Source organism: Gossypium hirsutum, chromosome D12, assembly GCF_007990345.1.
Source record: "Gossypium hirsutum isolate 1008001.06 chromosome D12, Gossypium_hirsutum_v2.1, whole genome shotgun sequence".
NCBI lineage: Eukaryota > Viridiplantae > Streptophyta > Magnoliopsida > Malvales > Malvaceae > Gossypium > Gossypium hirsutum.
In genome coordinates this window covers 24,475,523-24,489,340 of record NC_053448.1, presented here as the reverse complement: position 1 = coordinate 24,489,340, position 13,818 = coordinate 24,475,523, and the positions used below count along the sequence as shown (strand labels likewise).

The window sequence follows — 13,818 nt, the reverse complement described above, 5'->3', positions numbered from 1 at the left end:
TTGTATTTTGAAAGAAAGTATATGTTTCTTACTATGAATATATTTTACAAACTATTTGGCGCACTCTGAATAGCCTATTTGGCGAATAGTATTGAAGTACCCTGTTTTTCAATTATGATTCAATAGTTTCAATTGTTTTATTATGGCGAATTGCCAAATATTTTCCAATATTTTGCTAAAAATTATAAAAATAATAAATCAAGTTTAATTCTGCTTTTAGTATAACACCTCAGTCCGCCAGTTGGGGGTTGAGGTGTTACAATAAATTTTATCAAAATCTACTCACAATGGTTGTTGAACAACGGTTAAAGTAACAAATAAATTGATAAATCTTTAGTTAATACCAATCTTGAGTTTAATTCTTGAATAACTTCAATCTTTTCTCTCTTTATATGTGCATATATATATATAATTGTAAAAATAAATTTTTTCTTTTTATAAAATAAAATAAAATCTAGAATACTAAAATCTCCATGCCTAAACTATATTGTTTTAACTAATTTAATTAAATATTTTGTTAAATACAAATCAACTCATTTTATTAGTCTTAAATTTTAAGCAACGTAAAAGTTTGATTCATTTATTGTGATTTTGAATATCAAACAAGTGTTACTATAAAACAATACATACAAATAAATTATTTTCGAATTGAAAATAACAGTATAATTCAGTACATGATTAACATAATCAATTTATTTACATTGATTTTTGTAAATATCAAAAAGATGAAACTTGAAAATAAAAAGTATGAATTTCCAACATGCTTTTTTTTTCCATTGTATATGTAAATATGGTACAATTACTTAAATTATGGTTTCAAATTTTTTATTTTTAGAATATTATATATGTTTTAATTATTTACAATAACATTCACTTACATTAATTATCTAAAATAAAAATATATTAAAAATAAAAAATAAACACATACTGACGTAAAAGGACTAAGTTATAAAATAAATCTCGATTGCCTGACACAATATATAATATATATGAGCATATATGTATGTGTATTTATAATAATATAGCCTACTTTTTTATTCACCAAAAATATATAGACTACTTCTATAATGTCCATCTGACTGTAACATTATGGCTTGTGCACGTTTCTAAAAGTCATTAAGTATCCCTTGCCATATTTTTGTAACGAAAAGGTAAGTGTTAGCAAAGAACCCTTTGTCTAACCACAACATTCATTGATTTCTTCTCTTCTTTCTTCATTTTGCTGTGGAAACATTGAACATTATCTTGTTGGATTTCTTTCCATCTATGCTCTTTGGTTTCCTTACTAAGTTTCTGTGACTCTCCCATTTAATGTTGTGGAAAAACACAAACACCATCAGTACTTCCACCCTTTTATTGTTTGATCACTCACTCCACTAAGAATGATGGAGAAGGTGATGCAGCTAAACCCGATTCACTCCAGACACCATGTTTTATGGGTTTTCATCATCGTTCACTTTTCATTACTCCTTTTCTCAGCTTTCTCTGCAGATATCTCACCCAGGTTCTTTCTTTCTTTCTCCCATCCCCTATTTTCCTCTGTTTTGCTCTGTTTTATGTGATAAATGGAAATGTTGCTGATATTCGGAATTTCAATTTCAAACTGGAATTAAACTTTGGGTTCTTTCTTTTTTTGTTCTATAAATGTCTTTTTCTTCATCTCTTTCTGTTATCTCTATCGGCCTACTGGTTTTGGACACCATCACTTTTTCACACTTTTAACCTACACCTCAAGGCATGACTGAATTGTGAAATCTGATAGTAACTTCTAGTAAGAGTTGGTAAAAGTTCCTCATTTTTCCCTATGGTAATGCTTTTTGGGTGGCCTAAAAATTCTTTTTGTTAACTTTTTTGGTTAACATCAGCATGTGAATGCATGGTTTTTTACCTTTTTTTTTTTTTTTTTAGTAACACCAAAATTCTTAAACTAGTTTTAATCTTTCAAAGCAAAGGTTTCAAGCTCAAGTTCCAAGGGTGCTAAGTATGATCAAAGTTCTTTTTTATTCTTTTTCAAAATTATTTGAAGAATGTTGGTAGTGACCCTGCTTTCTTTTTGTTTTGTTTATCTTCCAACATTTGTTTTATATGTCTAAAGGTCAAAATATTTATTTCCTATGACACTAACTTTTTATTTAGTATGTCAAAATTTATATTTATATATAATTTGTACATCTTTGTCTGAATTGCAGAAAAATCTTAAATGGTGAAAAAAAGAAGTCTTGTAAAGTCGAGTTGCATAGAGAAGATAACAGAGTAAGATTAAATTCTCCCTCTTCCATAAAGATAAATGAAGAATAATTAAATTTTCTTTTCTTTTGTAAAAAAAAATGATAAATGCATGGTTCATTTAACTTTTTTATTCTCCAAATCATAGTATTTATTAATTAGCAAATGGATACATTTTCAGGTTTTTATTGATAATGGACTTGTTGAGGTAACTATAGAGAATCCTTCTGGTCATTTATCCGGAATTAAATATAAGGGAATGCTTAATGTGCTTGAAACCAGAAACAATAACAACAACAAAGGGTATGCACTTTTAAATAGTTTCCTTTTTTTCACCTTTCCCGTTTTCGGATAATCAATGTCAACTGAATTTAATACAAAAAATAAAAATAAAAATTGAAAGCTCATTACATATTCTAGGTATTGGGACATTGTCTGGGATAATGAAGCCTATGATAAGTAAGTTATTCGCGGTTTTTACATTAATGGTGTTATGAATATCATCTGTTATATCTTTAATTAACACTATTTTTATTTTTATTTGCATGCTACTGCAGATTAGCTACACAACACGTCAAGATCATTACAGAAACTGACGAGTTAGTTGAGCTTTCCTTCACCAAAATGTGGGACATAACAAAAGACCATGGCAGTTCAGTTCCTTTAAACGTAGACAAAAGGTTTGCAAACATTCTCCGAGGTTTCAACATTTTTTATGGTCAAGTGCTTAATTTTAACATGTTTTTTCCAGGTATATAGTACGACAAGGCGTTCCAGTCTTGTATATGTATGGTATTTTGGAGCGACAAGAAGATTTTCCCGATGCTCATATGTATCAAATAAGGATTGCTTTTAAGCTCAATGAAGACAAGTAAAACTATTAACTATATTGAATATCCTTTTTTAAAAAAAAAGTTCTTAAATTGATGAAACAATTTGACATATTGATTCAGGTTTCATTTCATGGCGGTATCAGACACGAAACAAAGGATTATGCCTATCCAAGAAGATCGAGATGAGAGTCGCTGTCAAGTTCTAGCTTTCAAAGAAGCTGTTCTGTTGACGAATCCAACCAATCCACAACTTAAAGGAGAGGTTGACGACAAGTACCAATATTCGAGTGAGAACAAAGACAACAAGGTTCATGGGTGGATATCGGATGATGATGCTGTCGGTTTCTGGGTGATCACCCCTAGCAATGAGTTCCGAACTGGTGGCCCGCACAAGCAGGACCTCACTTCTCATGTTGGTCCCACAGCCCTCTCCGTAAGTCTACACTTACAAACCAACACAAACATACAAGTATATAAAATGAGCTTCCTTCCTTATTTGAAAGCTTTCACTTTCACGATGTAGATGTTTGTTAGTACTCATTACACGGGGACGGAGATGGACGTATTGTATAAGAAAGGAGAGACTTGGAAAAAGGTTTTGGGCCCTGTTTGTATGTATCTCAACTCAGCATCTTGGGATGAAGCTCGTCATTATCGCAAGGCGCTGTGGAATGATGCTAATAGACAGTTGCGTGAAGAAATCCAAAGTTGGCCTTACAATTTCACTGCGTCAGAAGATTTTCCTCATGCTCAACAACGAGGAGAAGTTAATGGTCAATTGCTAGTGCGAGATCAGTATGAGTCTCCTTTTTCTTCTGTTGTGTCCCCTTCATCCAATTACTTCAGTGTTGTTGCCTAATCCTTGCTTTGTTTTCTGGGTTCAGAAGCTTGGATAAGCAACTAATGCAGGCGAAATCTGCGTTTGTGGGGTTGGCAGCGCCTGCATATGCAGGATCATGGCAAACGGAAGGAAAGGTTAGTATCACGGGTGCACGGCATCCGAACTATTATAAAAACATATAAACATATTTATATGTATTAATATTTATATGTATAATGCTGTATTAATATTTAAAATTTTGATTAGGCTTATCTTAAATTTTCATAAAGGGATAAATATTATTTTAAAAGTACTTTTTTTTCTATATTTTTATATAATATCTAGAAAATACATATATACGAGATTCAGACCTAAAAATTAACTTTACTCTTTTGATATTATCATTTCAACTAAAGACATATTTAGTAGTAGGAAGGGATCCAATTACACTGGTATAAAATTTAATGGTTTTACACCCTTTCTAACTTTTTCATACAATTAATATTTTAACAATCCAAACATTGAATTTATCAATATATTTGTACTTGTAATGCATGTAAATTTTTGAATTGATCTGATATCTCTATCATATTTATAATATTGAATTTAACGGTTGAAAGTATTTTGCATAAAATCAATAGTTATAAAATTTTAATTTATGTCAAACTTGAGATGTATCATCTACACGAATTGAGTATCAAATATAACGGTTGAATTGTTAAAATATTAATAATATAAAAAATTACGAAAGGAGGTAAAACCACTTAAATTTTACATCGGTGCAAGTAAATCTTTCTGTTTAATATTTAAATTCTTTTTATAAATTGATTAGATAATTTAAACGTACGTAACTAAAAACTAGATTATTAAGTATATATTTATATATGAAAAGCAAACTTCCATAAATCTAAGAGACTACATGGAAACCAGCCCATAAATCTAAAAGCAAACTTCCATAGATTATTAAGTATTGGTGCCGACTACGTTGGTTAGTAGTGCTAACAAGTTTTGCATCTGGTTTTTGTCATCTTCTTTTCTATTTATAGGGCTACCAATTTTGGACTCAAACAGACAACACTGGCCGTTTCACTATAAAAAATGTCCGACCAGGGGAGTATAATTTTTATGCATGGGTCTATGGTTTCATTGGAAACTATAAATTAAATCTCAAAATCACTATCCAACCAGGTAAAATCAATCTCCTATTTCTTGGGATCAAAGAAATAAGATCGTCTAGACCATTTAAACTCGCTTTAATTGGAGATTCATAAACATACATATTTCTCACTGCAGGAAACAAGATCAACTTGGGTACCCTTATATACGATCCTCCAAGAAATGGCCCTACATTGTGGGAAATAGGGATTCCCGACAGAACAGCTGCTGAGTTCTTCATACCTGAACCAAATCCAACATTTGTTAACTCAATCCTCAACCATGACGCCGACAAGTAAGCTTTTTGGCTACACCTTTCTACCTAAGCTTTCCAAACCCAGATTTCATCAACTTAACTTCATGTTTTGTAACGTAACAGATTTAGACAATACGGATTGTGGGATCGGTACTCAGATATTTATCGTGACGGTGATCTTGTCTTTACAGTTGGGGTTAGCAATTATTCTAAGGATTGGTTCTTTGCTCATGTTCCCAGGTGCCATTTTCAACTTACATTTCCCAGGGTGTTCTTTTTTTTTAATTTTATATTCTTTTTGGTGCTAATATTTTCAATCACAGGCGCATAGGAAACGAGACAAGGGCAACCACATGGCAGATTAAATACGAACTCCAGGAAGTGAACAAGGCGGGAAATTACACGCTCCAACTGGCCTTGGCAGCAGCTTCCTATGCTGAAGTTCAGGTATAAATAATAACAGTAAACCTCATCTCACATCCTCAGCCACCATTTATCAATGCTGGTCTTTCACTTAAACTGCATTTCTCATCATCTTTCATAGGTTCGAATCAACAATCCCGATGCTAATCTACCTCATTTTACGACGGAGAGAATCGGGTACGATAATGCAGTACCAAGACATGGAATTCATGGATTGTACAGATTGTATAGTATAAATGTGCCAGGAAATGGATTTCAGAGAGGGAATAATACGATCTTTCTAACTCAGACAAGATGCCATGATTCATTCGAAGCAGTTATGTATGACTATATTCGGTTTGAAGGACCTGCTGTTTAATCAAGTAGCTAGTCTTGTAATAATAGGAAGTTGGTTTATATTCTTTTCTGGTAGTAATACATGATCAGAGGCCTTCGCTACTGAACTTGGCTCAACCCTAATTTTAGATAAAATAAATATATAAAATGAGAGAATGAAATTTTTGTTTCTTGCTCGAACTCGGATACCGGTATGTGTTTAGGTGTCAGACTCATCAATCAAGTTAAACTTAAACTTGGAGATACGCACAGATAATTCTAGCAAAGAGGACTCAGACTGGTGTGGAAACTCGTTTTATAAGTATTTAAATATATATAAATTTAATTACATAAGTTATTGTTTTGGTTATTTGTGTAGATGAGATATATATCACATTAATATATTATTTGGAATGGATTTACACATTCAATTAAAATATTTGGTGCCTTCATTTGGGTGGTAAAATTATCACAAAACCTCACGTGTTATATCTTATATTTCATTTTATTTTTTATTGAAAAAGTTATAAAATTAAAAAATATTAAAAAATAACAATACCAATCTATTAAAATCTAATGGTTATAAAATTTATAAAAAAATTGACCACATACTCTTTTATTGGGTCAATATTGTTATTTTTTTAATAATTTTTTAATTTCTTTTATAAAATTTGTTTATAATTTTTATAATTTTTAAATTTTAAAAAGTTTTAATTGATTTTAAATTTTTTTTTAAGTAAAATGTATTTTATCCAAAAAGCAAACTTGTTTAGAGGCCTAATCAATCTCTCAACCTACAGAATCAGTATCAACACTCATTTACATCAGCTCCCAATTTCTACAAATGTCATCAGTATTCTCTAAAGCAACTCTAAAATTTACAATTCTATCATGAACAAAACAATTAATCAGTGCAAACAAAGAATGAACCGATCTTGGATTGCCACCTTGAATTCTAAGGTTTCTTTCTTGCCAAACAAAGTAGATAAAAGCACACCATGAAGTCTAAGAATAGTAGATTTAAGTCCGTTAGCTCTACCATTCTTGACCATCCAATAAAAAATACTCTGCCAGGAGTCAAGTTGTAAATGAAGACCACAAGCATGAAGAATAAGGGTCCATAGTTGCTGAGAAAAAGAGCAGTTCCAAAAAAGATGGGTCTCTACTTTCAATATCATATGAGCACAAAGAACATATTGGATTTGTAAGACCCAATTTCTGCCCGGGCCCAAATATTAAAACAAAATAAATAACAATCTAATTACAAAGGAAAAATAACAGGCCCAATGTAGCCCATGGCCCAAAATAAAAAAAACTTCTAGCCCACAAAACTTAAAAACATTTTCGGCAGAAAGGAGCAGACACCCTAAGGTGCGCCGCACGCCGCTCCACCTCCTCACTCACGCCGCAGCCTTCATTTACCTATCACCGCTCCTCCATGCCTCGAAATCCCTGCAAAAATTGAATGCAACAACAGAGCATGCTAACAGTAATGACAGTAAATATAGGCAGATAAAGGAAAATTTAATGGTTGGATCTGGCTATAAAGGCCTAGATCTTCTCTTTGTAATTTTTTACACACATCAGTCAATTGAAAATCAGAAACAGGTTGATTTTAAACTATTCTCTTCGCTTTTTTCCTTTTTATTCATTTATTTTTTTATTTGCTTGTTTTTTTAAAACCCATTTTAAAATAATTAGCAAAGAAAATAAAAGGGAAACAGTTACCTAAATCGGCCCTTAGACCCGCCGTCGATGGTCCTTTGCCGTCGTCGGATTCGGGCTCGGAAGAAGGCCAAAGACTTTGTTTTCTCATCAGTTCCCCTTTCCAAAGTTCGGACCTTTGAATATGCTTCGATGCGCGGATCGGAAACTCCTTCGCACGATGCTGGCCATCGGCCATGGCGGCGATTAGGATCGGCCGAGGAATGGGGTTGAGAGGATTTGAGATCCTCAGTTTTTTGAAAGAAATGGGGGCTGGTTTCTTTTTTTTAGGGTTTTAATTTTTCTATTTATATAAGAATATATATGGCGCCATTTTGGGTTTGAATAACAACTGCCAAAACGACACCGTTTGGCCTAAGACCCGAAGACCCGACCCGCATTCATGGGATCCGCATGTTTTCTGATGTGAGGGGATATTTGCGCATGCAGTCCCTCCGCCTTTGCAATGTAGCGCAATCTGATTCTTTTTAGTTCTTTTGGAATTGGGCCGCAAATTTTGCTTCTGTTTCGATTCGGTCCTTGGACCATGTATAATCCCTCGCTTGAAACGCTGCGTTTCTAGACTGGGGAATATTTCTCTGCATACCCCTTGCGCTTTGAGCGCGCTTCATTTCGGTCCCTTAGCAACCTGTTTTATTTATTTTCAATTTAAACCTCGATTTTTGGCCTGATTTCAATTTGGTCCACAACTTGTTTTTATTCATTTACTTATTTATTTTTATTTCATTTTTTTAACATTTCCTTTTTTATATATTTTTTAAAAAAAAAGAGGTTTCAATAAAGATTTCGATTAATGTTTATTTACTCATTTTTTAATTTTAATTGATTTTACACTATTATTTGTTTTATTTATTATTTCTTTTTTTATATATATTTATGGGTTTATTTGCTTTGTTTTTGCCATTATTATTGTCATCTCGTTGATCATATATTTGTTAATTTTAAAATATTTCTAAGATATAGATACATTAGTATTATTATTTTGTTGTTATTATTGTGATTATTAGATTGTTATTTGCATTATTATTATCCATGCATGATAGCATTAAGGTTTATTAATATCAATAATGTATATGTGTTTCATGATGCATATCGTGTCATAATTATTGCAAACGTATGTCGTATTATTTGTTGTTGGTCACGTGCGACCCTTGTTATTTATTTTGAACAATTTCTCCTTTCATACAATCAAGTGTACAAATGCCATCTATATATTTCATTAGCTTTCCTCGAATACAACAAAAAAAAAGAAATTTCAAAATTAGGTTATATTTTGCATTTTGGCAAATCTGAGAAAATTGTACCCTAACTTACGGGGTTTCGTTTTTCTCGTTAAACCTAAATGGCAAAGTATCCTTTTTAAACTTCAAAAATAATAAAAGAAATTTTGTTATAAGGTGACATTTCGTGTCTTGGTAACTCGAGAAATCGTACCCTAACTTACGGGGTTTCGATTTTTCTCATTAAACCTGAATACCGAAATGTTCTCCTAAATACCAAAATTTGAATTTCTAATAAGTTTTTTTAAGACAAGTTTATTCTTTTGAGTTCCGAATATTGCGTCCTAACTTACGGGACGTGATATTTTGTAGTTTAGAGACGATCAGGTCTTTAACCCTCTTTTAAAATTACTCAAATAATTCCAAAGTATACATCATTAAAAAATGATCGTACTTTAAAATCTTTTCAAAATTTCAACTTTCAAAATTTAGACATTTAGTAATCAATTAGGTACCAATTTTTAGGCGCTTTGAGGGTGCTAACCCTTCCTCATGCGTAACCGACCCCTGGGCTTGATTTCTTAAATCATCATAGACCAAAATCATTGTTTTGATAAATTAAAATATTTTATTAAAACGACTATTACGAGGTGATCCGATCACTCCTAAACAAAGATTGGTGGTGACTCTATTTTTTTTCAAATTTAAGTCGACCCCGTTTAACAAAAAAAGGTTTCGACAGCTTGGCGACTCCGCTGGAGACTAGAGAGTCAAGCCGTCAATTGACTAGTTCTTGTCTTTTTACCGAAATTGAAATTTGGGGTTAAACATATGATCTTTTCGTGCATTTCGTTCATCTTTGTTTAGGTCCTTATCATTATGTTTTATGATTACTACATTTTGATACGTTTCTACACATTGCATCGCATGATCGGTTGATCTTACACCTTTAAGTGGGAGTGAGAAACTATTCCTTCTTGAGGTTTTCACCTCCGTATAGGATAGTGGATCGCTTTCAGGATACATCCGTACCTATGTCTTCGTGAGATTTTCATCTCCGTATAGCCATAGGGAAATGTATCCCCCTAAACTGAACTCAGTCCATATGAGCCTATAATGGGTGAGGATCAAGGAATCTATCGGTTTAGGTACCCTTTACTTTAGAACTGAACCACATGTAACGAGCCCTAAGAGCTTACCCTAGGTAGAGCCATGCCGAACCCTAGTGGTTACCCGAATAGGTAATTTGCTTACTTTTTTTCTCGTATGCTTTTGAATATAGCTTGGTACACGATACTAACTTATTCTGTGTTGCTTTTATTTTGATTGCATGAAATTTTCATTTCAAAAGAGGTGTTGGTTCACATTCAGTATCTAAATAGAGAGCTCAATATGAAAAGGGAGTTTTTTGGTAAAGTGGAAGATAATGCGGTTGTCCGAGTTTGGTCTGAAAAGGTTCAGCAAGAAAAGGGTGATAGCCTCATAGAAGGATACGTGTCAGAATTATGAGACTTCACTTGTATTAGCGTGACTCAGAATCGTCTGCAAGAATTAAAAGAGATATGGGATCAGTGGGATAACGAGATCAAGTAGCTCTTTTACAGTAACTATGGTGATCTGCCCTACTTACTAGACGTAAAGGTAGACAAGCACTTATTTTGAGCCCTTGCGCAGTACTGGAATCTAGCCTACTGCTGTTTCACGTTTGGGAAGGTAGATTTGGTACCCACGGTAGAAAAATAAACGACCTTGCTACGATGCCCGAGGATCCAGGTCGACAAAGCCTATTCGAGAGCAGCCTATGTCCCGATATTCTTGAAGAAATTAATAAGTATTACAGGAATGAGCGAGCAATGGGTCGCGGCCCGGATTAAGCAAAAGAGAGACAACAAGTGCATACATTGGAAAAATCTGCGAGATCTGATCTTGGCACATCCGGATGTGAGAAAAAGGGTTGATATCTTCGCCTTGAGCATTTATGGTTTAGTCGTCTTCCCCAAGGCGTTAGGGCATGTGGATGACGCAGTTTCAAATCTGTTTTATAGGCATGACAAGAGGGTCACACCGGTCCCAGAGATTTTGGCTGAAACCTTCAAATCTCTTAATGCGTGCCGAAGAGCGAGTGAAGGAAGGTTCATTGGATGTGCGCAACTGTTATTGGTTTGGTTCCATAGTTACTTTTGGAAAGTGGAAAAGGTCTCCTATCGGGTCTTCTCAGAAAGCTACTCCCTATTAAAGGAATTAGTGGCTACACCAAGACGAGACAACATCACGGAAAAGAAATGGATGGTGATTCTCCAAAATCTTCAAGAGGAGGATGTCGAGTGGAGAGCCCCGTAGATGATCCCTAATGAGATTTTGTATCGATGTGGAGAGTTTGATTGGGTTCCTTTGCTCAAAATTTGGGTAGCCATTGGATACGCCCCTTTGCTAGTCTTGAGACAGTATAGATCTAGACAGTTCATATCGGCAACATAAGGGTTGACTCAGTGTGAATTTTCGTACAGGGGAGATCAATACAAGAAGAAGGTTTGCAAAATATCAAATGCTTGGAACCAGACCCGTAGAATGAAGATACTTGTCGTAAGTCCAATGACAACGCCCGAATATAGTTGGTGGTGGGAAAGGAGGATCAACGATAACAACCCCATGTCAAGCCAAGAAGATGTTCGACCAATAGAAAAGCATCTACAAGTTGTTCCGTCAGAACTAGAGATCATTAAACAAGACTTTGAAAAGAGAAGTTCGGAGTTGGGAAAGAAGATAGAGCAGCTAGAAGAGGAAAAGATGTGTTTGGGACTAGATGTCGATATCCACAAGTTGGAAGCTAAAAAATTAAGGAAAGGGAAGACCAAGGTTGAAGAGGATTTAGATAGTCTAAAAACAGATTATTAGAAGCTGCATTTGTCAATAAGAACAGCTGGTTTGGGTAAAACGTCGGAGCAATGGTGATAGGAGATCAAAGAAGAAAAGACCAAGGCTGATCAGTGGGAAAAGAAATTTTAAGACGCCCGAGCTCGAGAAAGCGCTTTGGAGAAAAACTTGTTAGAGTGCCGGAATGAAGAAGCAAGATTAAAAGCCTGGGTAGCTGAGTTAGAAAAGTCACTTCACCTGCACCATAGTCGCAACTCTATGATCGAGTTGAGAGCAAGTTTAAGTAAGATCGAAGAATTAAAAGGAAAGATAGAAGAGCTCAAAGACGCATTACAAAATTCTGAATTACGAGTGGAACTTCTTGAGAGGCGTAACGAAAAGTGCCAAGAGCAGCTCCATCATTCCCAAAGTCAGATTAGAAATAGGGATTACATTATGGGTGAAGCTATGACTCAAGTACGGGAAGCAGCCTATCATCTACAAACCTTAGCAATTCAAGCTGATGTATTGAGTTTAAAATATGAATCAGAATCAAGTCAAGGTCGAGAGTTAGCTTGGCTCCTTAGGAGGGTTAAGGCTTTGAGTATAAAGGCAAAACCGTATATGTAATCCATTTTATGTAAAGAAATTTGTTTTCTGATTGAGTTTTTCTAATGAAATTGAATTAGAATCAATGCCTCTTTTTGCATTCATTCATCTGCTTTACATCTCATCATATGCACAAAATTTTCAAAAAGGATCCTAATAAATTAAAATTATGACAGTTACCCTGGAAACCAACAAAAATCCACCAACCAAATATCACTACGGTACTCGTCACCAAACAACAGCAATGGATCAGAGGTTAGAAAGATCAAAACAATTGCAAAAGGAGATGCAAGATCAGATGCAGGAACGACTGGATAAAATCCAACAAGACATGCTAGAATCCCAAAGAACTATGATGAACCAATTGGCATAGTTATTGGCTGGAGGGAATGATAAAGAAAAAAAAGCCTTGTAGTTGATTCTGGGGTTGATCATGATGACCCTGTTTATCCTCCAGGTTTCACCTCGACAAGCACCCAGGCACAACCAGATATGTGCCCGCAAAGAGTACCTGTCACTATTAGACCTCAATATCAGGCTGGTGCCTGATCTCGATGACGTGGCAGAAATGGAAAAAGCAAGAATGAACTTGCCAAAACAACTTGAGGACCGGTGTAGATGGCTAGAGGAGAAATTTAGAGCCATGGAGAACACCGACTACCATTGTGGAGTTGACGCCAAGGATCTGAGTTTGGTCCCTAATTTAGTGCTCCCGCCTAAGTTCAAGATGCCGTAGTTCGAAAAGTATAATGGGACTAGCTGTCCTGAAGCTCATATCACTACGTTTTGTCGAAGGATGACAGGATATGTCAATAATGATCAACTGTTAATCCACTACTTCAGGACAGTTTGATCGAGTCTGCAACCAAGTGGTACAACCAGTTGAGTCGTGCTAAAGTTAGTTCATGGAGAGACTTGGCGCAAGCTTTTATGAAGCAATACAGTCATGTGACAGACATAAATCCCAATCAAATTACATTACAAAATATGGAAAAGAAGCCTAGTGAGAGCTTCAGACAATATGCCCAGAGATGGAGAAAAGTGGCAATTCAAGTCCAACCACCCTTTCTGGAGAAGGAGACAACCATGCTTTTCATCAATACTTTGAAGGCTCTGTTCATTAATCACATGTTAGGTAGCGCCACTAAAAGCTTTTCAGACATAGTAATGTCTGGAGAAATGATAAAGAACGCCATAAGAAGCGGCAAGATAGAAGCAGGAGAAAGCGCCAAGAGGCCAGCCCCAAGAAAAAAAGAGCACGAGATAAACAACGCAAGTATGTTTAACAAAGGCTATTCTAAACCAATCACGGTGGGACAGGAAAGAGTAGTAACCACTAGCCATCAAGGCTCTTCAAGGTAGGAATCCCATCCAAGGCTGAAT

General features: G+C 34.7%; 1 protein-coding gene across 1 annotated transcript; it reads left to right on the top strand.

The window, feature by feature from the left end:
- The first annotated feature begins 1,041 nt into the window (after positions 1 to 1,041).
- LOC107945758 (rhamnogalacturonate lyase) lies at positions 1,042 to 6,218 on the top strand. Its single transcript, XM_016879873.2, has 14 exons — positions 1,042 to 1,504; positions 2,190 to 2,253; positions 2,408 to 2,529; positions 2,647 to 2,685; positions 2,784 to 2,906; positions 2,978 to 3,097; positions 3,180 to 3,492; positions 3,583 to 3,854; positions 3,944 to 4,034; positions 4,926 to 5,067; positions 5,173 to 5,329; positions 5,414 to 5,530; positions 5,614 to 5,737; positions 5,835 to 6,218. Exons 1-14 carry the CDS (start codon positions 1,383 to 1,385, stop codon positions 6,069 to 6,071), a joined length of 2,043 nt encoding a protein of 680 aa, XP_016735362.1. The 5' UTR covers positions 1,042 to 1,382; the 3' UTR covers positions 6,072 to 6,218.
- Positions 6,219 to 13,818: the final 7,600 nt, after the last annotated feature.